The sequence below is a fragment of the Antedon mediterranea genome, chromosome 4, assembly GCF_964355755.1.
Source record: "Antedon mediterranea chromosome 4, ecAntMedi1.1, whole genome shotgun sequence".
Lineage (NCBI taxonomy): Eukaryota > Metazoa > Echinodermata > Crinoidea > Comatulida > Antedonidae > Antedon > Antedon mediterranea.
The window spans coordinates 7,279,374-7,306,850 of record NC_092673.1 but is presented as its reverse complement, the minus strand read 5'-3'; the positions used below and the strand labels follow the sequence as shown (position 1 = coordinate 7,306,850).

Sequence of the window (27,477 nt, the reverse complement as noted above, 5' to 3'; positions counted from 1 at the left end):
GTAGCGGAATAATGCATGGGGTGTGGTGGAAGGCAGCAGATGCATTGGTGGCGTATATTGCGGCGAAAAGAGCTGGGTGAATTGGAGAAGTTTGAATGAAAGAAATACATTATAAGTAACATAGCACGCGGCCTTCTCCCCTTTTACGCGATGAAACAAAAGATACAAACAAATTAATGAATTCTATGTTTTTATTATTTTTATTTTTTTCAAATACGTACATAGAGAGATTGAAATCTTACATTTCGTTTCACTTTAGATGCATTTTATACCACTATAATAGCATGGAGATCTCCATGATAATAGTAGGCCTATAAATAGACATTGTCAGGCTCAACGTCTGTCTATTTAAACGGGTTCAATACATCTAAATCTAAATGACATAGACCTAGTCGTATAATATTTTTTCAATGTTTACTCTTAATTAAAGTAACTACTTGTAATCTTTTTATCACGTCTACAGAACACTCAAACGATAACGAAGCATGCTTTTTTGTATATTTAATGTTTCTTTTTTTATTTTTGTTTTCTTTCTAGAAACACGTGTCGGTATTATTAATAAGAATTGATTATATTTATTCAAATGCAAACGTGACTATAAACCTTTATCTTCCTTCACCTCGATTTTTATTCCACAATTTTCCATCATAAATCTGATCAAAGGACAGTTACTGGCATTATTAAATGTGATGAATCACACTCATCATGTTCTACTCGCGTCAGTAAGAACGCGCGCACTTGAAAATATTGTTGTTGATGGGCGTCATGTAAACATTAATTGAGGCCCGAAAACAGGATACAATCGAAGGGATGGGAAACGAGATCTGGTGAGAGGGTCTTTAGTAACTTGTTTATTTTAGGTTCTACCTACACAAATAGGCCTAGTATCGACAATAAATAACGATGTTTTAATATAGTAGTTTTCATTCTAGAACTATTATATAGGATAACAATTTTAGTATTTTTTTAATTCAATCAAATGACGTCATTTGCTCTTAACTATTACTACGTCGTTTGATTAGACTTAGGTAGGTATCCTATAATACAGTATCGTTGATCGTTACCGTGAGGAACAATTTGAAGTTTTAATAAATAAAAGTAGGAGTATGACAGGTAGGTTGGCAATTGGCCATGAGAAATCCAAGTATTTGTCCAGAATCAGGATTCCAAGACTGGTGGTAAGCAAAGTGTGCTAAAATTTCACAAACTAACCAGCCCATACTAAAATACCACTAAATTATTAATAATAAAGGGGAATTTACGAACGGGGCTATTGAGTAGTGCTCATATGACCAAAAACAATTATTTAAGTCTAGTAAATGAACCTACAGCATAATTAAAATATATACATGACGTTGTTTAATATTCACTTTTCAATCATCGCTTATATTTCCAATACATCACCTCCATGGCAATACTGTACCAGAGGGAATATAACCATTGGCAAATTTTCAAATTCCTAAGTAAAATATGTCTTAAAACTTGGTTCCCACTAGGACGCAACGTAAGGACAAGGACGTACACGCAACGCAAGTGAGTTGACCAATCACACGTGACGAGTAATCCATCGCTTGAGATTGGACAAATCATTGTGCGTTGCGTTATTGCTTCCTAGTGGGAACCAAGCTAAACTTTTCTGTTGAAAGTTGTATGTATAAATGTAAGCAACTTGTCCTACTTTAATTACTTTTACAACTTGCAACTGGATCATTTTGAAATGCAGTACTACTTACTTAATTGGTCAACTCGCTTGCATTGCACTTATGTTCTTGGATTGTGTCCTAGTGCGAACGAAACTTAGTATGTAAATTGAAGGCTAATTATACCATAGTGATAATTAATAATTACGACCAATTAATAATTAGTTAATAATTAACATGTCCATATATTTTAACATTGCTTCTATTATTCAAACTGAATCACTAAACTTCTATAATTATATACATTACTGTAATACTTAATTAACACAATATTTGCATTGTTACGTGCATAGTACAGATAGAGAGAATGCAATAGAACACTAACAAAGCTTGTTTTCCATTATGCCAATATTCACCTTTTTAAATTTTCCACCGTTAAAGCAAACCACTGTCTAAAAATCAAAATACTGAGATAAAAATCTTGTATAAAAATTACTAAAGCTCTGTCTACACTATCAAACTTTATATGACAAAAATATGTGATGTCTCCATATGGACACGATGACATCACTACCATATGATATCAGACTTTTTTTTGTGAAACTGGTTTTATAGTGTAGACAGAGCTTTAGAATCAGATTTGATTTCATGTATGGTCGCTTCTACAAAAGTAGAAACATTTCCAAATACAATTCGGTAGATTTAAAACATTTCTTTAATTTTCTGGCAGTCCAAAAGATCCCAAATTACTTTTACCAATTAGAAACACATTCTGAATACCAGAATTTCAGAAAAAACTGGACATAACAGGCATGCCCAAGGCTGTCTAGTATTAGGAGAGTTGACTGTAGTAATCTCCCTGAAGAAGTGAAACAAAAAATCATGAAGCAAATTTTTATCATATCAGTTTTCATATCGCTTTTTATACCGCTGCACACTTTCATGCCAATACTTTCGCATAGTGGAAAACAAGCTTTGAGACACAGAAATCGGCTAAGAGCTTCAGAGCATCTTAGCTCCATCTGCTAAGGAAGGTGGTGAGAAATGTTATATTAAGATTATTCACATCTGTGATTTTTTAAATTGCACTCGAGTTGGAAAAATCTAATAGTGAGTTTACGCAAACAGGACGATAGGATGACGACTACTAGTCGCTCAGAGTGCCATCAAGTTTAAAATCAAAAGATGGCAGTAAAACAGTGTGTTAGGACGACTGACCAATAAACGCATGGCAATGCCAATTGTGGCCGGAGCCTATTATAGTCAACCTGTAATCATCCCTCCTGCTTTATCTAATATGTCATTTGTCATATTCATATTTTATATCACAGGTAAAATTAAAATATTCCATATCAAAACTTGCATTTTACTTGCTTACACAACTTTAAGAGCAACTACGATTCAAGGTATTAATAAGTTTTAATATTATTTAACATGTTTATAATAGTGAGCTTTTGTTTTGGTTGGTAGAAGGACTAACGATAACTCAACTTCATACAGTCATCATAATGAATGGAACAGTGTATACAGTATAGTGGTTTTATATGCTTGCACAGTCCTTTCTTTTGTATAGATACATCCATCGCCCCAAAACAAAACCTTGCTATTAACATGAGCGACACATTGTTGGGAAGATGTCCCCTTAATAGAGGATCTACTGTAATTAAAGTAAGAGCTTTAAGTAATTACGTTTAATTTTTTACGTTTAATTGTTCTGCAAGTTAGGTACGGAGTGCTCAGAGAGAACAGTCTTTGTTCAGAAAGGATAACAAATAAATAACTAAAATATGTATTTAATGTCTAAAAAGATTGTTTGAAAAAAATCTGAACAACTGTCATTATCAAAATGCTCAAAAGTATCTTCTTTACCTTCAACCACTTTTAATAAAAGTAATATACTGTACAGTAAACTCAAGAGGATGCACAGTGGATCAACCCAAAACATTTCTTAGGGTTGCTTGACTTTTCAAGAATTTGGAAGATTTGACAATAAAACTAAAGTATTATGTCCACATTAAAATCAGACTTTATAACAAACTGAGATTTTTTCATATAAAAAGATTGCTAAGTATAACTAGAAGCTTCATAAAAAAAAAAGAATGTTGAAGACTCAAATATAGACATAGGGAACACTGTTGTTCTATTATTGCTATTCTACTGCAGTTGGTTTACTGCACTAACGTGTGATTTTATTTATTTTTTAATAGAGAAATTTATGGGGCAGTCATTGCAACAGTGTGTATAATGATAACCCTAATAATAAACTTTCTAATAACAGTTTAACAACATGTAATTGCTGCAGTAACTGCAGTAGAATAACGACATAGTCCTTAACACAAAAATAAATTATTCTTCAATTACCGAAGATATTTACTATATTATTTACAATGATTTACCTCTTTAATTTCATATAACATTATTAACTGAGCAAAAACGCTAAGAAATCATATATGAATACACTGCCTATGTTTGAACTGTGTAACCTATGTATGTATAAATATAATGCTCTCTTTGACTAGTTTGAAAAAGAGTCTTTATATGCACATAAATAAAGAGAAATGTTTATTTGTAAAGATGATAAATAAGTAATTTAATTGTTCTACAACACAATGAGATTAGATGCTTTCAGCATGTACAGTTACCTCACTGATTGTTCGGCTTCGTGGTACCACCTCTGCCGCAACGATATCGTCCGGACACTCTGACGAGTCTACGTGTTTAGTCGGTGATTCGCCTACTGCAATCTCTGACTTGCTTTGTTCCGTTTGGTAGATGTGATGCGATATCGACACCTGCTTACCGATTATGCTCATGGATCCTACCTTAGCTCTGTTGTAGGCATTTGTAAAGCTAAATCCAAGATACCTAAAATATATAGAATTAAAATTGTGTTTATTACCTGGAACTGTAATAGAATAACACCTGATATTACAACAATTTGTATTAATCAGAATTTAATTAAAATAAATTTCGCAACCCAACAAATTCGACTAAAACAAAAAACAGGTCATATCCTAAGACTAAAGACAATTCAGTATTTAGTAATTTTCAGCATCTACAGTGTTTACAATGAATTTCACCCGATACTCTATCTTAACTTGTTCTGTATCTTGTAAAAGTTCTGTAATACAGTGTCACATGCTTGTCACATGTTACAACTGTATCATCATATTCAAAATTAAGCATAGAAGCAATGTCAGATAAGACACAGTATTTAGGAATTTGCCTACGATAATACCAATATTATGACAGGTAGGATGATGAATTTTACCTTAGACATGTCATTTCCACCAGAATGCATACCCCAATGCTAACAACATTCAGGGGTGATGACGGGTGCCGTTGAAAGATGAGGAGGACCAAGATTGGTCCTAACAACATTATTAGCATTGTAACGGCAGACAGAATGGCATGCTTTCTCTGGAATCCTTTCAAGAGGTGAACTTTACCATCTTCTAATATGTACTGTAGAAGAAAAACATTTTTTAGTACAGAGACTTTGAAATATTAGGAAGCTTTCAATTTGCGACGACCAACCTAGGACCAAAATAATGTTATTGACCGTTTAAATGCATTGCATTTTGGGTAATGACGCTTAATCGGCGACGACCATCAACAAACTGATTTTAAACAAATTTTCAAGATCCCAAACTTTATTTGCCAAAATATTGGAGCATTGGTTTAAATATGTAAATATTAGTGGCAGCTGCATATGGTGCCCGAGTATTTTCTTTTTTTTCTTTTCAGTCAACTATTTAAAAACAAATATCTGAAACTGTCTGTTTTTCTATAGAAGTTTAGTTAATTTTAAAATGCAGGAAAGAATTTGGAAGCTTATGAAAATGTTGATTTTACTTTAGGAGAGTTGAAGACATTCAGGGATTCTGGTTTCAGGAGAGGTGATATTTCTAATTTCCAATAAAAATAACAATCAAACAAATAATTACCTGTGCTTTACAGACTTTGCATTTCTTGGAATCTTCATCATCATCCATAGTCTAATAAAATAGATAAGTTAAGCGTCATGAAATAAGGCAGATTTATTCCTATATTAATTTTCAATCCCTTTCATTTGTTAACCATATCCAAAACATTGAAATAGTGCAGTGTGTTTTAATAGGGACACAGTGTAGCCTAGCTTTCAATATCTTTACATGAGGTCAGAAATAGTGCCATAAATTGATTGGGATGCAACCAGAAAAGGCTTCAAGGTGTTAAATATATATTATATACTTATATTCCCAGTATCCTTGACTTTCTGCATTCTCACACCTGAGGACGATCAAAATTATATAACGTCGAGAAACTCAACAGTTCTTTTCAGAATTAATTATGTATGGTGTCCTTCAAACTTCTTGTATCAAAATATACTACTGTACAAAGATCTTTATTTGGAGTTATAAATAACATTTAAAACAGATAATACTGAAATACTCCCTAATTAGGCAAATTAAAACTGCTCATTAGAGTTTACTGCTTACCTCAACTAACCATCTTCTTAAGCATTCATGGTGTACGTATCTAACATCACCTTTACAATTGCACGGTTGTATTAAGGGACCACTGCTAGTACTGTCTGGATCATAGCAAATCCAGCAATCGAAGCCTAAAAAAAACAAGAAAATGAACGGTTAAGGCAGGGCCTCCGTAAACCATAGTCAAATAATCGAGGCTCTCTTCAACCATGGTTCTGAACAAGTCTTTAAAACTGGGAGGCCAGGTTTCAGTGAATACAGTAAGTCTGTTTGTACATGTGTCTGCACGTATGTTGTATATTTTGGCGAATACATTATGTTTGTAATTGTATATTTGACAGTGATTGCCTTCATATTGTGTGCACTTCTGAAGAGTAGGGTGGTTACCACAGGGTACTGGTCCATTTCAGACTCTGTCGAAAAACCATTGAACGCCAATTGATGGTAGGTTTATGACACACCTGTGCGCAATTCAGCCCAGTTAGGCTGAAAGACACAGGTTTCGCGATTTAATTATTCTTAACTATATTCCTTAATCCTAAAAAATGTTTTTTTTTTACAATTTCCAAAACCTTACCTGAAGGAATAACTCTATCATCAGTTGATTCATATGTCTTCTTATTTCGACACCGCAATAATGATGTTTTCTCAGAATCTTTGTTCTTTAAAAAAAAAAAAAAAAAACAGAAAATACATTTAATTTAAAAAACAGATATGATCTAAAAAGGTGAAATTGCCCATAAAAATGGATAAAAGAAGCACTATAGGGTGAATTCTGGTGGCGTCAAAGACTAGTCACTTTTAAAGTTATATTTCCCTCTAGGGTATTATAATCTTTTTTCGAACTTCCCAGATCTATTCACATGGTGCCATTTCAACCAATCATGCATAGAGATTAGATAGATCATTTTATAAAATAAATTAATCAAATAATGTTATTCTTTTTTTCAAATGTACTCACCGCATTCTCTTCATCTTCAACATTTCGTAATATTCTTGTTGGATTTAGTATCCATAATTTTTCTGGGCTGAAATGATCGAGACAAAAATATTTTGCAATATAACCTTTGTTTGCATCTATCAAATGGAACAGCCAAAGAGACTGTATCAAATGGAAGCTTATAGTTTACTAAGGCTGAAAAAATTGGAATTTGTAAACTCGGACTGGCCATTTTCAAACTCCAAAGCATGTCTGGGAGAAGAGAGTCTATGATTTTCAGGGGCAGATCGAGCATTATAGAAAGAGGCCTAAATATTGATTAAATTATAAAAACGATTCGTCGGGTTGCAGAAAAATAAAATAGTCATTATTTTATTTAAAGTTATTATTTAGTTAAAGCCTGGTTATCTCTCGTATACATCAGCGCCTGATTTTATATATCATTGCATTTATTTTTTAAGACACTTTGTATGTAAACAGCAAGTGTTTATATATTGTTACCTTTTACAGTTCCACAGTACACATGGAAACCACATAGCAACACCAAGCTCAACCACTCTGAATAACACATCATAGAAATTCCTCTTAAACATTGGGAGCCTGAAAATAAAATTATAACAATTATCATCATTTATAATAGCAAGATAAGCAGTGAATATTCTAAATCCAGTTTAATGCATGATTGTTTTTGGCTAGAGCTGTTCATACATGAAATGATGAAAACAAACTAAAGAAATAAACCAAACTGAGTGCTGCAAAATGCAAAGTAATTTTTGTGTTTTTGTGTTCTTTTAAGTGTATGAGTGCCACCAATATAAAGGTTTCATTTCAAATAAAGTATTATAAGTTTGTGTGACAATATCAAAATCGCTTTTAATCAATAAAGTTAATAGGGATTGTCTATTAAGACCTTTTTACAAACAAATCCTAAAAGGCTATGCTAAATATTTAATACTATACATACCCTTCCATTATCTGTGTATCAATCACACTTAACATAAGAAATAGGGCAGTCAACAACTGCAGGGCTCCCTGAAACACCAGACCTATCCTAGACATGTGCAATGTCCGAGGGTCAAGAGACTGACTTGCATTGTTAAAGGCACCTTTAACCTGTGGATTAAAAGAAAACATATTGGTATTTGTGGAGGACGATTTGAAATATCAGCGTCATCCTAGACTTCAACATCCAAGGGTGAAGAGACTTTACTAGAAAGATACCATTAGACATTCCATCCACCACCTAAATGATATACAGTAGTACTCCTATCCTTTAGGACCCAACAAAGTGTCCCTTTAGTAGGGGTTGTCCTTTAAATAGAAGTGGTTCTATTGTAATTGAGTTTAGTACAAATACACAGACAACACAAAACTATAATTAATCTTTATCTTTGCATATGTTTTCCCATGAGGCAATATATTATTGTAAAACAAAGTATTGTAATACAATTAAAATTAAGGTTAAAATAAATTTTAAAAAACAGAAATATAAAGACACATTCTTGTGACACATTGTCCAATAAATAAATCTGTTAATACTGCCATCATAGTATTAGCGTAAAACCTTCAATAATTCATGATTGTTATTATACTCAAATTTATTCATAGGGTTTAAGGTCATCTACTATGCTAATTGGTTGATGGACTAGCAATGACCTTGATGACTTTGTTTAATTAAAATAACATTATGTACTGTACATTTCAGTAGCGTTTAGGCAGCCTTTAATAGCACTTGATAAACCATGATAAATGCTGTTAATGTTGATTATATCCAGACATAGAGATAACAGAATAGGCAGGCTAGAGAGCAGACTAGGTTATAGTACATTTAATGATTGATTAGAAGAGAGAACCTACAATATGGTCGCTGTCTCTATTTTAAAAATTGTGTAGTCTAAATGTGAAACCTTGCAGTCTAACTGGGCTGAAAATGGTGTGCATGACACATACATCTTTTATCTCCATTTGTGTCCCTTTGTGTCATACAGCTGCTAGAAAACGGCATTCATTCGTCTGTCCGCAACACAACAGTGGACAAGTATATATAAGGGTAACCCCAAACTTTTTGAAGGATGAACTGGGTTGCTGAAAGTGCACATGACCCAGATGTATACACTGGTCCTCCAGTTTTAAATATTTATCTATTTATCTGAGAAGATACCAGCAGAACTATGGTCAAGAAAAGCCTTCAACCTGTCACTATTTTAAGGCCATGGCTTTCAGCGCTTTAACAGCTCTGCCACTTAACATGAAAAAAAAGGATGAGAAAAAGCACCGGTCCCATTTATCTGTGTTAGAGACAGAGCTACAGTAGGACCATCTGATCATGTTCGATCCGTGGTCGTCATGCTTGGCTGAGCTTTGTTTGATCTCACAAGCTCTGGGCTATACATGATATTTTCCCAAGTTTAGACTTTAGACAGGTAAAGTAAAATCTTTAAAACAAGGAAAGAAAAACAACTTGCCTTAAAATATACTTCCACTCCATAGAACAGGAAGAAACTCATTACAATGACCATTAAACAAGCAAAACAAGCGCTAAACACGCCACTCAAGAACTGCGGGTCTTCCGTCAGGTGTGTGGTCAGTAACTGAGCTATCAGTAATATAGCCAGTACGATATTGAAAATGATAAAAGCTACAAATGACCGGCTTAGGAAGCTGGGTTTGTTGAACTTTTTATCCTGTATGTGAAAAGCCTATGGAAAAAACCAAATCAGTTTTCATTGTCATACATTCAATAATAAAAGTTAAATAACATTTTAAAAAAGGAATATTGTAATAATTTGTCTCCATTAAGTAAAAAAAAAATCGTTTTTGCTTTCAACAGCAAACATAATGTGATTCACCACTTAATGGATTTGTTGAGGATTTATAGATTTATCTTTTTGAATATTAACAAATGAACATCTTTATATAAAACACTCATAAAACACATTTACAGTACAAAAAACAAGATAATTTTAATAATAATAAAAAAAGTATGAAAAAATCAAGGTGAATTTTTCATATCAACAAGTTTTTCTTAGTGTATCAACTAAAATGAATAACAACATTTTATTGAAGTTAACATAAATACTACTTCTTTTGAACATCGCTATTCAATGGAATCCCTATTATTAGGGAACACTTTCCTGTGTCACAATTCCAATTTAATTCAGTATAACTGCCTTCCTTGGGCTCAAATTTAACCCTAGCCATCAGTGCAAGTTCGGTGGTGAGGCTTTGTGATATGGAGGTGGTGGGGTTCAGTCGCACCTAAGAATTACTTACAAATATTTTCATATACTGTAGGCCTAGTGTTCTCAATGTACATACAGTACAATAATACATCAGAGAAATAGAAAAAGAGAGAAAAACATATGACCAAGATTGTTCATTCTTTTAACCACCATTTTGATTGGTTTAAAGAGAGAAACTTACCTCTGCCCAGAAACATACGACCAATGAACATCCAGATAGGAGCAAAGGGTAATATATGTTCATGATGCTGTTGGCCCATTGCATAGATACATGGTTCTATAAAAGAAATTACAAAATTAGTATTTAAGCAAAAGAACATGAAACCAAGCATATTTGGCAGTGGATTTTAAAATTGGAACTGTAGCTGGCTGGAAAAACATGCTTGCCTTCCAATCCCAAGGTCCAGTGTTCAATCAAGATCTATTGCCAGGGTTGTAACTTACGACTGTTTAAATGTACTCCACTTTCTAAAAAGTTTGAAAACAGACCAAACCTAGTTTATAAGCATGTTATAGTATATTCCATCCCATGATTAGATGTGTTAAAAAAAGATCAATAATTTCAAAAGTTTGTGTTGAGGAGGAAGTATATTCTGAAAATTTACTCTGATTTTGCAACTAACTGTTGAAAAAACGTAATGTTTGAACAATTAACAAAGAATATTCATTATGATCACACAACCACAAATAAATGTAGAGAGAATTCATTGATGAAAAAAAATAAAAATGCCTTTATGTTGACTGCTCCGTCTGAGCTGACAAAATATCAAATTTATAATAAGTGTGTCAGTCATAAGGCCTACACTGTAAAGCTAGAGTAACAGGATGTATTTTACTGTAGTGCAGCTGCTAGTATATGTTGCTATAGACATGAATTAATTCATTATATAATATTATGTAATAATAGATTAAAATGATCAAGGCTGATGAAAATCAATTAATTAGGCCTTCTCTTTTGGCCAATAGTATAACTGTGTGGAAACTCAATTGCAGGTATTAAAATAAAAACAGGATTAACTATAAATCCAGGGGCCTGTTTTGATTGAGAGCAAATACATAATTTAAATAGTGAGTGAATAAATTATCTATATCTTTAGCAGCAGAGACACAAAAGTTTCAAATAATAGGTTGAATTAAATTTTTTTTAAGAGAGTGTAAATGGTACAATTAGGCAAAATTATGTAATTTTTATGTACAATACGTTTAATAAAAAAACTACTTTACTGTACTGTAGGATGTAAAAGATCTGGTATGCTTATTTGGATCATTACACCCAGTACCTGATGATACGGATATTAGTTATTTGGGGAGCAAAAAATGCAGCAGAAATTCTGTTTAAATTAATATAATTAAAAACTATTATTTTGCAGCAAAAACACAACCCACAACTAAAGACAATCCCTCATGAATACGGGCCAATAATTATTGATAATTAACAATTATGTGTTCACTAAAAAGAAATATAATTTAATACAGTAAGAAGCCATACGTTATAGCTTTCTGTGAAGCCTACTTCATTAATGTATTGTAGGGTAGTAGGTGGTAGTGGAACAGAATGGCTTACATACACAATATTATCACACCACATATGCATACTTTACAATACTGTATGTAATGGCTTAACACGTACAGTATTAAGAATACATTTACTTTTATGCACCAACTCATTTCTCTACTAGTACATTCATGCATAAATATACTGTACATTATTACATACAAAATTGTAATTCAAATTTTGAGGAGATCAAATAATGGCTTTTTTGAAGAGTTAAATTCTATACTCTAAATTTGGAACAGAAGCCATTGAAATACAATATTCACAAATGAATATTTTAAAGAGCAGATTTTTCTCTAAATTCTCTAAAACTTGCCACTGTTTAAAGCTAAATTATGTATTTATTTTTTATTTTATTTATTTCCTTTATTGCATCAAGTAAGCAGTGATGAAGTTGACATACATATAATAGTAAATATGTAAACACATAGTATAACACAGTCCAAACAAGTAATACTAAAATATAACACAGTCCACAAATCAGTCTTTCAATGGCCATCATAGTACATCCAGTAACACAAACCAATAGAGGTTCACAATTTGCTTATCATAACTCAGTTACTGATCATTCCCCAATCATTGAAAACTCCGTGGAAAGTAATGAAGTTTTTTGTGCGTTGTGTCCGGACTTTGGGGAGGGTGAACGATCTAACGCGTTGGAGCTGATGGTTGTGTGTGGGAGGTTTAGGTAAGAGAGAGTGTAATATATGATCTTCTTTTTTCATTTTATCAAAGAATTTTCTTGACAACTTCTCGCGGCGTTCAGATAGAGTGATGATGTTAAGGTATATGCGGGTATCAGCATACGAGGTACCATCGGGGCATATTATGTTACACGCTCTTCTATATGTATATTACTCTTGTATGTTTTAAATATAAGCTTTGAGTAACTCTTTCGTTCAAACAGTACATACAGTAGTTCCAAAGTCCCCTGTCTATTGTTCCCTTCAAAATGGCCTGTTTTAGATAGGCTCCCCTTCTGTCTTATTCTCTTGTAAGTACCATATTTTAATTCCATTGTCTTCTATTTCTAATGTTAAAGTGTATGAGTACTTAATTCTCTTGAAATACCTTGTTTGCATAAGCTCCATTTCTATAGTCTTTTCCTAGTACTTAACTACAGTACACATTTTGAAGTACTCCATGATTTGGAAGCATCCATTTTACTTTACTCGTATACATGAAAACATTGGATTAATGTTCACGCATACATTTTCTGATAAACCTACTTTATCCCAGGATCTTTAAAACGACAATTTAATATGATTTGGAACCCTACCAATATGGTCAGGAAACTGACTAAACCTCTCAGTATTGCATCAAGCTCATAAAAGTATATCTGTACACTGTACATCACTCAATTATGCCTTGAAATTGAATAGATATTAGATGATGATAAGGCAATCAAAGGTCCTAGGTTTGCATCAAAGTTGATAACATACAATTTTAAGACAACATTTTAAATGAGAGTGGAAAAAAGATACAGTATGATAGTGATGGCCTATAGCTAATGTACAATCATAGAGATATTATAGTGAACTATAATATCTCTATGGTACAATACAGGATGTGTAGTCAGTCATTTCTGAGAAGACAATGTTCCTATTCCATTACCAGAAAAATCTGTGGTTAACCCAAGCTGTGTTAAAAATTACTGTATGAATGTAATTCAGTCCTTTAGCCTATCAACCACTGGACACATTATGCCATTTTAAACATATAACAGATTTCTTCATTATGTAGTCTTAATTTTATCATGGATTAATTAATTTTTTAATGGAATAAATGAGTAGGCTACTACTGTATGTTTATCAGGAGCAGATCCATAATGTTTTTAAATGAGGTGCACAACATAAAAATAGTCTGCCAAAAATACAGTACTGTAGCTCATAATTTCATTTCAGCGGGGGGGGGGGGGGGGGGGGTGGGGGGGGGGGGGGTGGCACAACATGTGTGTTGTTATGTGGGTGGTGTCTACGTTATGGTTCCACTTGATTGATTTAATTCATTCCTTCCAATGGCGTAACTTATTAATATTTACTTACTGTATGGTCATATCAATTACGATGATGTCATCCTAGTATAAACCACATGATTAAAGACAGTTTGTTGCATCATACTGTGTTACCAAATATGATACAGTACATGATACCAACATGTTTAAACCAGGACAAGGAAAGATTGTATAGAAGCCATATGTCTGGATTTTGGTATTGGTCAAAAACTCTATCAGTGCTGTAAACAGATTTTCCATCAACCAATACTTAACATGACGATAGGGTTGTTAAATCAATTTTACTGTATTACTGGCTTGCACCCTATTCAATTTATACAGGCCATCGAAAATATAACAAAATAAGACATTTTCTGTGAAAAACATGTCAGTTAATAGGAGGTTTTTGCCTGTCATAAATACTGTACTAATAACACTTGTTGTGGAGCTTATCTGGATAGTCTAGCTGCTATACTATATTTTACACATTGAAAAGAGAATAACAGCTATGATCTCTCACTGGATAAACCCAGGGGTCCCAGAATTAAAAGTACCCCAGAGTAGGTCTACAATGCAACTACCCAGCGTTGGAGGGCCCCTTGGAGTGCTAATCTAGGGGCATTTTCTCTCTGCCTTATGCCACTGCTTAAAACAGTTCTGGTATATGAATGTCTATTCAGGGAGGTATAACCTTCCTGGTTTATTTATTGTTCTTGTGATAGGTGAAGACTTTTCCAAATTGGAGAAGAGGAACCCTTTTCTAAAAGAGGAACCCTTTTCTAAAAGGGCACGGAAATTATTTAAATGACACAAAATCTTACCTGTAAGCTAAAGAATAGACCACGACTTAATGTCGCTATCATTACAATGAGATACAACAATTTCTGCGTTGTAACACGACAAGCACTGGCGAGTGACCGATTTTTGGATCTTTCATACTCTGCTTTGATGCACAAAATCTATAAAAGAAAATAAATTACATATTTTACAGTACAAGTAATAATCATTTGCTTTGGTAATCTAAATTATTACACTAGTCTGTCTGTAGTATATTTATTTACACATAGTTTGAGAAGATTGTTTTTTATTTTGAATTTATGCGTAACAATAACATGCTGTATATATAAATTTTTGCTTTTTTACATTTTATGATATTTGTAAATATTGTATTTATTGAGCTTCTTCTGGAGTGATTGTAATACTTTAAATTTGCTTGAATAAGATTTAATGCACTAAATGATACTGGCATGTGTTGTCATTTGCAGAGAACCATCTATGTTTGTTTGACATGACACAGTATAGTAGTAGTTTTATCAACTCAGCAGTAAAACTTCTGTCTGATTTATACTGTATAAGATGTATTGATTTTCCTGTTTTGTAACAAATGACAAATTACCAATACTTTCAGGTATGAAATTGCTCAATTATAAACTGTTGATAGAGGGTAATTAATGATTGAAAAATAGTTTTTATACTGTACTGCCTTAATTCTTTTTATACGGACATTCATGTGTCAACGTTCACTTAGTACATACTATGTATACTTTGACATTTATTTTAAATACCATTAAAAGATAACAATCATAGCAGGCCATATATTTTATAACTTAAAAGCTTTAGATTGCATTTTTTCTTCATTCAGTTTGAATAATACATAAAAAAACGGTCATTGTGAAAATATCTTTTAAAGAGTAATTATGTACACAAAAGTGTAAATAGGGATTGGCCATAGTGTTCAAACATATATTAACTGTTCCATTAATAGGAGTGCCCCAAAGGTAGGGTTTTAATAGGGGTTTGCTGTATTGTTAAAACATAATTCATCCTCGTTTGTTTCATGGGAATGGGTCCCCTGAATAGTAGTGTCTCAAATGAGGTGTTCTACTGCACATTACAGATTGGTTTACAATATGGGGAAATATAGTAAAAGGAAGTGTCTGTTTTGCATAAGGCATTGAATACTGTACATCATGGCTTTTTAAAGCTGTTTTACCATGGTAAAATCATTAAAGGGATTTAATCAAATGATCGTTACTCTTTACATTGCTTCCTTTAACTTGACCTAATTTACATCAAGTTTTATATTATAGCATTATGAAGATAGAAGAAAACGATTTCAGATGTTATCAGCTAACTAATGTAATATTGTCTGTTGCAGATTTTAATGAATTTTATTATACCACATATGTTTATTACCTTTGTATATGAATTGTACTTTGTATGCACCACCTCAGTTTAAGTGTCATACTGTATACCAGCCGAGTACTGTTACTTTATAAATACTGTACAGGTACAGTAAACTGTATTCAACTATTTTATTTGGTTCTACAGTATCTAACTGTTACACAACAAAACAGGGATGTTGGTTTATGATGTCATAGGTCCACTTTTTAGTCCAGTTTTCAAATTTGGCAGTTGACGTTCGCATGTGCATCATAGAAATTATGTCATATGGTATCAGTTGACATGTGGACGTGCAAATTGAAAAATTGTGCACAAAAGTCAGGGAATAGAATAGTCTTACAATAAAGCGTTATTATTAATATTTGTTTAAAAATATCTTAAATTTATTATCTACCAGTGTATTCTTTTGTTTGATTGGAACAAAGAAATACTAACATGCCTCTTTATAACAATGAACATGAAGCCAAATTTATTGGTTTTTAGCCCTTGAACACTAAATGAACTTTAACATAGTTGATGTACTTTTAACTGGCATGGGAATGAAAGGTGAGAATTCTCTATCACTATAGCTATTAATACAGTAGGTATAGGATGAAGACAGAGTGTTTGGTTGGTTTTTTAATATTGCACTCTTAATGAGAATAAGGTGTAACATTGAGTGGTGGCATTACTGCAGGTCTTTGAACTACTACTATGACTATACCAGGGCTGTCCTATTTCATTACTCTGAACTACTGCGGAAGGAATAGACACTATTACGAATCTAAAATAATTGTTTGTAATGTGTGACCTAACCTTATCTTTCAGCACAACAATTTTGTTATATTATTTATTACTAGATGGTACACAAGCGAAGCAAGAGTACCAGTTTTTAATTGTCAATAAATAACTAATTATCTAACTCAATTTAAGTAGTAAACAGGGTTATGTTAGGTGGTTAAAATCAGTACCGAACGTATGAACCAACTTTATATACAATCGAGTAAAAAGTAATTAAGTAATGGGCGATTTACCAAATTTTGCACTTATTACTAGATGATACACGAGCGAAGCGATTGTACCAGTTTTTAATTGTCAATAAATAACTAATTATCTAACTCCATTTAATTAGGGTTATGTTAGGTGGTTAAAATCAGTACCGAACGAACAAACCAACTTTAAATACCAATCGAGTAAAAATTAATTAAGTAATGCGCGATTTACCAAATTTTGCCCTTACATAAATTTATATATATATATATATCTGTATGATTTTTTTTTATTGTGAAAATAAATTTATATTTGACATTTTCAGTTAAACCCATCCGAAAAATTAGGTGCCAAAACTTAACATTATGCCATATATTTTGCATTGAAATTATCTAAACCTGCTTCCCCTCTGGGCTTTGTTGGGTCCTCACTGTATTGAGATTTTAATGTATTTATATTTTGTACGGTTTATGCATTGTTGTAGTTGCTATCGACATCTTTTGTATTCTTATGTTTGTTTATGTTATATTGTGTAATTGGCATCAACGCTGTTGGATGCAAGTAAAATGATTAATACACTTACCAGTTGAACTGTGGAAATTAAGCAGAGACAAAAGAAAATAAAACCAAAGGAAATGAAATAACCTCTGTTAACATTTTCACATTCACCTCCTTTGTATTGAACCTAAAAGATAAAAATAATTTTTCAAACTACCTAAAAAAATTACTGTAAATAATGACATGTGTTTATTTTTTAGAAATAATCTCTTTCAATTCATAGTCTGAGAGTGAAAAAGCAATCATGATATCATTGAGTGGTTTGAGAAAGAACACAAAAAAACATTCACCAAAGGGTTAGATCTGCTGTTGTCGTTGATTGTGGGTTTTTATTTTATTATAAAAGAGTGAACTTTTAACATAATGTATTAACCACAATCATCTTATTCTGCTTCAATGGCAATCTTTTCAATAATTATTGAAAATATAACAAGATCTCAAAATAATAATGCATGCTACCTTTTAATACACAAGAGTTTAGGCAAGATTGTTTATTTTAACCCACTAAACTGATGACTATTGTACAGTGGGTACTGCACTAGACATGTTACCTTTTGTGACAAATGAATTACCATCAAATCAGTACTGCTGTACATACAAAGAGTGCACAGTAAATACACTAACCACTATTAGTATTATGGGGATACTGTACTTCAGGACCCCAAAAAAGTAATTTGTCTTCCCTTTGTTCTTTGAACAGGAAAGTATTCTCTTAGTAGATGTGTCTTAAAGGAAAGGTTCTCTTGGAGGAGTTATAATCTACTGTGTATAGTTAAATATGTTTAGTTTTATTACCATCAATTTCCTACAAGTACAATGAACACTTTGGTTTTTGTTAAGAACTGATTAATACTGAGAATTGCATTAAAGAGGAGATGGTATACAGTAAGTCAAAGATATTGACCATTTCCTTTTATTAAGTACTAAATTGGTGAACCACAAAACATACAAAAGAATAAAAAATAATAATGTAACCTAGGGCCTGTTTCTGCTGCAACTGCTCAAAATACAGTATAAAAATACGGTATTTTTGATACCGTATTTTTTAGTACCCCGTTTCTGCTAACAATACTTCTTGGGTGGTCGTGTTAAATTTCATCCTTTTTATCCAAATTGCCATTCATTTATTTGGTCGATAATTAAAAGTCGCAATAAAGGAAGTTTTACGTCTCACTTTCAACAGCCTAGCCCTAGTGATAGAGATGTTGTGAGAGCACAGAAAACATTGTAATGGGGACAAGTAATTGGTTCCCTCCCCGAGTTATTGTCTTTTGCAATGTTGCACTGCTTCGCAGGCTCTTCAGCTTTGAATTTACTTGCTTTGGAGACAAGTCTATTTTGTACTCCTGCTGCTTTATTTTTAAAAATGTCTTTATAAATGTGGTTGTCCCTTTTATTACCTTTTAGCTTCCCCACCCCCTCTTTCCCCACACAGATTTATACTGTGACGTCTTTGCTCCACATTTTCGCCGAATATATCTATACACGTGTGTAAAACAGCTGACAGCGACAGAAAATAAAAGCACGATGTTGACCTCATGTCACAGGTAAAAAAAAATACGGTATTTTTTATTGTAAATACCGTATTTTATCCACAAATTTTGTGGGGAAAATACGGTATACAAAATACGGTATTTTTTTTATGAGCGCAGTTTCTGCTGCCAAAAAAATACGGTATATAAATATATACGGTATTCAAAAAATACCGTATAAAATACAGTATTTTCTTGGCAGCAGAAACAGGGCCCTAGGGAGTTCTTATTTTACAACTCCCTGGTTAACCTACAGTATGTTAATCCATAAAATAAAAATGGTATCTATACAGTGGTTGTTAAACAAGTTAGCCTCAATTATTTGAGTAGGAGGAACATAAAAATAAATAAATAATGTAAACAGACTTCTTACAGTAGTTCAAAGTACAGAAAAAAAAGTCATGTACAGTAAAATTAAGTATTTAAATTATTAAAATGGCCTGCCAGCCAGGCGTCTCTGTAGGCGAAAAATACATTTACTGGCCAAGAGCCAATACCAAGTGGTTATGGTGAAATAATAAACAAATACACAATGTCATGTGCATAATACAAATTCAATGCATGTGTTTACTTAATTTCATTTTTTTTAATGTACAGATAAAACCCATTAGAATGCTTCTTCAGTTTAAACTAAAATTTTTTTAAAGTTAATCAATTTTAACTAAATAAATATAAATGTATTTTGAAAATCTCTGTGTATTTCATTTTGTCTTATTGCCTATAGCATTCTCATTTTATTTGCTGGCGAATATCCTAATGTAAGCCTAGAAAATCAAGATATTGATTGAAGCATTGTGGCCGGGCTGCTAAAGTACTGTACTACTACTGTACTGTAGGTACGTACAGTGCAGTAGTTTTATAACAATCTTCATCGTAAACACAGCCACCGATGATGTACAGTAACATTGATATTCTACAGTAATAATTCAATATAAGGCAGAGCGTATTACTATAACATTACAACTTCCATTAGTTACTGCATGCATTGTGTTCTACAGTATGTGCAAGTAAATATCTGTATTTTTGTAGAGCCAAGATTTGGATACAAATTCAATGAAAAGATGCAATATGGACAATGTATAAATATGAATAATAATGTGCAACGGTAAAAATAATATATGCAAATTTGAAAAAACGAAGACTTATTACTTTCGATGACAACTTTCTCACCCACTTCTCAATTGTAGGCCTACTGTACTGTACGCATACGAAAGAGTATACGTTTACCATACTATACTACTGTATTTACACAATTTATTTACTGTACTTTCGCTGGGCGATATAAATTACATTTACACTGTGCATAATGGCACTAGGTCACTTACCATGCAAATACATGCGCCGTCTAAGCAATCTCCATGACCAGAGCAATTCGTTGGACAACCTGATGTATTATCTGTAGTGAATACTGCCATTAAGGCATCCATTGTCTCCCACATTCTTGAGACCCTATGAACAAATTAAAATAAATATTTCATTAGTTTTCACTACATTTGTTTTATTATAATATTAATAATAGATTTCATTAGGGAAATTTGTCAAGTGTAATTGTAAATTACAGATTTACTGATATCGTAAAATGGTTGAGTATAAAACAGCTCATTTGAATACGGTGCAAACAACGTTGTACACCAAATTAATGTTGTTAAATGCTTAAACACAATTGGTATTAAACACAATATTTACACTAAGCAATGTACAGATGTATAGTTAGTATATTAAATCTATTACTTCAATTCAGTTTCTGTTCATATTTTCAATTCACACAGTATCTGGAGTTGAGAAAAAAATTGCCAAAAATTGTCTTGTTAACAACCTTTATTATTATACACACACTTTAATGTTAGATTTTCTATCTTACTTAAGCTTGGTTCCCACTAGAACGTAACGCAAGGACGTAAACGCAACGCAAGCATTTTAACCAATGACAAGCGAAGTTATAGACAGTTAGCAATCACAAGCGAATAAGCCATCGCTTGTGATTGGTCAATTCGTCGCTAGTGGGAACCACGCTTTACTGTAAATAGTTTTAACACAGACTAAAGTCATTCAAGTCATTCAGTCAGTCAATTAAACTAAAACTGTGACTGAATTAAATTCATCTTCTTTAAATATTAATAATTCCATTTTTTTTACATTTTTAATTACTCATTTAAAAAACCATCTGTTTCATAAAAACCTCAACAATGAACAATTTGAAATTTTCATTTTCAGATGTTTGAAATAATTAAACTGCGACATGAAATGAAATCACGATAATGAAAAATTCTGTTTAAAAGTCGTACAGTAATTTGCAACAACATTTGAAACAGTACAGAAGCGCAAATCTGCAGAAGCATTGATCATTAAAACTCACTGCTGAGTGAGTTAAAATTTTAATTTCGGATCATCCACAACATTTTGGTCCTGTTGTGGTATGTATTAAAATAGAGTTAAAGTTCAACAAATCTTTTATTACAATCAATTGTGATTATATTAATACATGGTAATTACTAACATAGGATTTGTGACTATCGGCACAGCCAACCCTGCGAATGGCATAAATGTTTAACAGTTTATGCAATTATTTTATATTGGCATGGTTAATGATGCATCTAACGTTTTCTATCAGCATTGGGCCTACAGTAGATTTCTGTGCCAATAAGACAACAAAATGAAGGAGCATAGTTGTTGTGGATGCAAAACACGGCATTAGACATACAATTGACTGTGTCAATAGTCTTATCTGTAAAAATAGAGGTTATTCCTGCATTGCAAAAACCATATGAATGTATTGTTTTCCACAAATAGGTTTGTGTAAAGGAAATGATCAGTTAAGATTTGGGAATAGGTACTATTTAAATGAAACAAAAGACAAAAAAAAAAGACTAATTTGCTAAGCAAGCTTAAAAGTAAAAAAAAGCAACATTGCGTCAGTAAAATGTTTCCAGTAGAAAAGGATTGTAAAGGTTGAAGGAACTAAAGCATGCAAAAGTCATCATGAAAAAAATATATAAATCATGTATTATTATTTAATTAATTCTTCAGAAAAGTATACAAAAATAAACAGTGGTTTGGGACGATTTTTAGCAATTTAATAGCAAAAAAAGAAATGGGCTAATGTGAAAGAAAAATGATTGAGATTGACTTAAAGTGTAAGTTCTTGTTTAAGTTCTAATATTTTTTAAATAGAAACATTTGTATTCACTGATTTTACCTACTGTATATTATAAATTGAAAGTGGAAATGAAAGTGGGATTCCCCTAAAAAAGAAAACAAAAATGCAAGCTTTAAAAAAATGAATAAAATCTTACTCATTACAAGATGATTGGTTTCCATGGACTAAAGTGAATGTAAAAAAAAAACAATGTAAAATGATTGAAAAAGAAGTTCATGTATAGAAAGTTATAATGTGTGTTTTTTCCTTCTTCTGTACATATTATTTAATGGTTAGTAAGGTCATGGTACTACTGTATAGCAAGTAGTTGTACTTCTTCTACTAGTAGAAGGACATTACTGTACAAGAACAATAGCATAAATAAAATAATAAGTTCATAAAATAGCACAAAATGCAGGGCGCCTCTATGTTCTGAACAATCAACAGAAAAATGTTTTTAGAAAAGAATAAAAAAGATTAATGATTGAGTTTCAAACAATATAGTAGAAAATGGCACAATAAATTACAGTAAAAAAAAGTGGCCAACTACTAAGCAAAGTGGCACACTACTATTATTAGGAAAGTAATACTACTATGGAAAGTGACACACAATACTGGAAAGTGGCACATTACTAACTAAGGAACGTTGCACAATGCTAAGAAAAGTGGCACACTACTATTATAAGGAAAGTGATACTACTAATCTATGGAAAGTGGCACACAATACTGGAAAGTGGCACATTACTACTAAGGAAAGTGGCAAAATGCTAAGAAAAGTGGCACACTACTATTATAAGGAAAGTGATACTACTAATCTATGGAAAGTGGCACACAATACTGGAAAGTGGCACATTACTACTAAGGAAAGTGGCACAATGCTAAGAAAAGTGGCACACTACTATTATAAGGAAAGTGATACTACTAATCTATGGAAAGTGGCACACAATACTGGAAAGTGGCACACTACTACTAAGGAAAGTTGCACAATGCTAAGAAAAGTGGCACACTACTATTATAAGGAAAGTGATACTACTAATCTATGGAAAGTGGCACACAATACTGGAAAGTGGCACACTACTACTAAGGAAAGTGGCACAATGCTAAGAAAAGTGGAACACTACTGTACTATGGAAAGTGGCATACTACTAAGGAAAGTGGCACAATGCTAAGCAAAGTGGCACACTACTATTATTACTGTAGGAAAGTGATACTACAGTAGGCCTTCTATGGAAAGTGGCACAATGTTCCATATTTTCATTAAATGAGCACTACAGTACTGTAATTAGTAATAAGTGATACTTAAGATAACTTCTTGAGTATCTCAGTAAAGTAGCATGGCAGTATTGGCACACTGTATCAAATCAGTACTGAGCAGGGTATAATTTGGTGTGAGTAATGCTGCACGTTCATTAATTTGTAAGCATGGTGTGGGGTGATCACGCGGTGTTATTATAAGGGATAACTATCATCATCTGCCTGATAAGATAGATGTGTAATCTATTAATATGGTTCAAAGTACACCTTTTTGAATGAACAACAGTACACCATAATATTTCATTACTACTATCATAGTCACAAGTATAGCATAATAATAATAGTAATCTACAGTATTATTGTTATTAATTCACTACTATAGTACTTACTCAAAAAGCAAAAATGTGGAGCTATAGTTACATAGTTTAAAAAAAAAAGTGATTTTACCATAAAGCATAAAAAAAACTATTCTAAAAAAAAAAGAATAATTAAGTCCAGAACATTATCATCGGTATTCCTTTATATCTCTTCAAATATTTTTTAAAGACTTGAAATATTCAACACAAAGAAATAACCTACAGTACAACTGAAAAAAATAAATTTAAAAACCTATCTCCTCCCTTTTTCACATTGCCTAGCAAAAGTTTGGTAATGACACCCTGGTTGCGCTTAGCCATGCTCTCCCTCTTTTGACCGACTATAATATTTAGTTAGAAAAAAAAAACAGACTTCGGGCCTTTCATTTATACTTGGGGTGTTACGCGCATGTTACAACTTTGGTAGTTCACACTATCAAACAGCACTCTACATTATTTTTACACTACTCAAACCTGATTTCAACTTGTTAATTATTTAATTGTAAAATAGTGAATGTATTGTGAAGGTGAAAAGGGAAAATAATCGCTAAAAAGATCATGTAAGTAGTCTTGATGATTCAAATGCCTTTTGCCGATTACAGCCCACGAATTTCACGTCGGCAATCGGCAATTGCCGACCTTATTGCCGACCTTAAATTGTCAGAGGACGGCAAGAGATTGCCGACCTAGAAACTAGGCTAGATCCCTCCTTTCAAGCCTCCTAGCAACAACATGGTACTTTAAGGGATCGTATCATTGAAATTTTAACAGGCATATTCACCACCATGTTGTGTTTAGTTAACAAACCATGGAATTAAGATGATCCCTGAATTCACTCAACCATTACATCATTTTGTGTGTGAGCTGCATGCTTTCCTATCAACCAAGCTGGCTGCTGGGCACAGCGCTGCGCGCCACAGACCTGTGTAGGGGAATACCCTGTCATGCCAAGCAAGCAACTATGCTCTGTGTACGGCTAGCTCCAGAACCATGATGTTCAGCAATTAATTATCAAATAGAATTTATCTTGTAGATTTTAGTGTTAGGTTTTTATATTTTAGTTAATTTTGCTAGTTCTTTTTGCATAACATATAGCTAGGGAGGCTAGGCCTAGCTAGGCCTTTTAGGTTAGCAAGAGGTTTAGGCCTTGGTTGGGGTGAATTTTCTATTTTTAGAACTGCCGAGACTGCCGACCTTGGCGAATTTAAGGTCGGCAATTTTTTGCCGACCTTCTTTTTTCTGAATTTCGTGGGCTGCGATTATATGAAATAAAAATAAGAAATCTACTGAAATAATACATGTAATTTCTTTAGAAAACGTTTAATTAAATACTGCAATTTCTTAACTGAACTTAATCCTAAGATTATCTAGTAGTAGGTACAGTGGGTATGAAAATGCAGTAGCACCATATTTTAAAAAAGGTTTATAAGAAGACATTTGTAGTACTGATAATACACTGCCAAAACGAAAAGTACAGTAAGGGTCTGTAACTTATCGATTTCTTGGTTGTGTGACGCTGAAATTAATTAGGTTGAGTAAAAAAACTCATGACAGCCCTGTGGAGAATGATTACCTCCACCTTTGCCAAACAAAGATGTCTAGATTCTTTTCTTTTCTACTTACGTTATCATTACTTGGAATATTGTGTTTCAACAGCCTACATTTGAAAGGTATCTAGTGAAAAATCTGAGAAAAAAGAATTATCACGTTAATATTTTGCTGAGTTTTGAGATCCGTCAATTAAACATAGGCCTACTGTACAGCTCACACATATGCATTAATTTTCAATTAGTAGCCTCCTACTAAAGGTCTCGGGTCATGCCAGTATCGGCCAGTAGGTACATGGCTAACTAGTAACAATAGCATTAAATAATATATAATGTTATTGTGATATTTAATTAATTTAATTGTACGTTTTATTAATTTTTTAATATAAAAAAACTGAAAATGAAGACCGCCATCTGTGATAAGTGATGTTTTTGTTGTTGACGTGTTGTGACAATGAAAAGTTTAACAATATTTTAACCGATTTTAACTTGTTTCTAGTAACTTGGTTACCTCAAGTCGTTGCTGGGACACGCGGACGTTAAGTATTACAAAACCAAGGCCGGCCATGCGCAGCCGGGCCCGCGTGAAAATTGAAAAAGTTACAGGTTTTGATGCTTCAACCCAGCCTAGGACATGCTTTCGTTGATATCTTAATTAAGACATTTAATATTATAATTTAATTTGACATGCACTTGTTTTTTTTTAATATTAGACCTTAAAAGTGTACAAAAAAGGTGAAAAACATTGTTGCGTTGTAAAAATTTGTCAGCGCGTACCTATTTTTTCACAAACTGCAATGACGTAATCTGTGGACCATTTGATTGGTCAGTTTTAAAGATCGTAACGTTAAGGTTGAACTGGTTTCAACTTTAACGATTTCAACGATTTGTAACATTGATTTTTTACCCTCTTTTCCTGTAAAATCGAATCTAGCCATTCAATGCAACCTAACGCAACTCAACGCAACTTAACGAACGACAGGAAAACAGGCTTAAAACTGGCGATATTAGGACCTACCTACTGGGTAAAGATTAGACCGAAAAGAGGTCTCTAGCTAGTTACCAGTCTAGGCCTAGTACTTTAGTAGGTAGGCCTAGGCAGATATCATAGATACTAGATTTAGATGTATATATCAAATGCCAACTAGGTCTGGTGTGTGTATGTTTAGGCCTAACATTAATAGTGTTCCGTTTATAATGTTCTAAAACATACCTAGGCCTAGTCTCCTGCTAGCCTCGGCAGTTAGATTCACCAGGTTGGGCCCTAGGCCTAGCTAGTAGGCTTCCTGGTTGCTCACTCAGTCAGATCACACGGAGTGTGACCTTTTTGTTTATCAATGGCGTCCGTGCCTCTTCAACAAGGTAAAAATGTTATATGTTTGCATTAAAAGTATTACATAAATAGATTCATAAAATACCATAACTTACAATTAAAACAACCTGGTGGTAACAATTTTAAAGACAAACAAATTCTCTAATATCTTCCCCGGCTGCCTGTCGTCGATCGTCCGTGAAAAGTTCAATGCAATTGCAATTCGATCGATTGTGTCATTTTTTTGGTCACGATTTCAAATGTGGGGGCGGTATCCTTGATATAGTCAAACACACTATTTGATATAGAGTGTGGATTGATAAATAGGCGAATCATTGTATTTTTATACTAAGTTTGCAATGTTTTAAAGTTTTTGATTTATAAAATTTAGAAATAACATAGACATCAATATTACTTGATTCAATAACTCAATTCAATACAAGGAATTGTAATTGAAAAAATGAAACCAAATCATGATAGGCATGTTATCAATACTGTAATATTATTATTGTAGTGTGGCTAATTAGGTCGAATAAAACATTTTTAAATACACTCGCTCATCAAAATTTGAGGCCACATAATTTTTTTTTCTATTTGAAAAAAAAGGTCATATTCTGTAAAAAAATTGGAAACAAAATTAAATTTACAATAAAAATTACATGCCTTTTTACCAGCCAAATTGGCATCTGGAACGTCAGAAAAATCAAATTAAATCTCAATCAAACAGGCCCTACGCCAATTGTATATCAGCATAATTATGTTGTGATATGCGAATGAATACAAT

The 27,477-nt window shown here is 32.8% G+C and overlaps 1 protein-coding gene across 2 annotated transcripts; it reads right to left on the bottom strand.

The window, feature by feature from the left end:
• Positions 1 to 173: 173 nt before the first annotated feature.
• Positions 174 to 26,894, bottom strand: LOC140046511 (uncharacterized). Of its 2 annotated transcripts, XM_072091177.1 has the most exons (16): positions 26,810 to 26,894; positions 25,458 to 25,520; positions 22,382 to 22,409; positions 20,414 to 20,537; positions 17,582 to 17,683; positions 14,667 to 14,804; positions 10,479 to 10,574; positions 9,521 to 9,754; positions 8,020 to 8,168; positions 7,557 to 7,655; positions 7,077 to 7,143; positions 6,693 to 6,777; positions 6,122 to 6,246; positions 5,588 to 5,638; positions 4,912 to 5,105; positions 174 to 4,505 (listed from the first exon to the last, which is right to left on the bottom strand). In XM_072091177.1, the coding sequence occupies exons 4-16, from the start codon at positions 20,525 to 20,527 to the stop codon at positions 4,256 to 4,258; spliced, it is 1,704 nt and encodes a 567-aa protein (XP_071947278.1). In that variant the 5' UTR covers positions 20,528 to 20,537; positions 22,382 to 22,409; positions 25,458 to 25,520; positions 26,810 to 26,894; the 3' UTR covers positions 174 to 4,255. The 2 variants fall into 2 exon arrangements, with proteins under 2 accessions (XP_071947278.1, XP_071947277.1); XM_072091176.1 differs by lacking the exon at positions 22,382 to 22,409.
• Between the last annotated feature and the right edge of the window lie 583 nt (positions 26,895 to 27,477).

What these genes read in the sequence shown, in the direction of transcription:
- LOC140046511 (XM_072091176.1), bottom strand. An exon ending in ACGGCGCATGTATTTGCATG is followed by an intron (nt 17,684 to 20,413) that starts GTAAGTGACCTA and finishes TTTATCTTTTAG; the next exon opens with GTTCAATACAAAGGAGGTGA. An exon ending in TAAGAAGATGGTTAGTTGAG is followed by an intron (nt 5,639 to 6,121) that starts GTAAGCAGTAAA and finishes CTATTTTATTAG; the next exon opens with ACTATGGATGATGATGAAGA.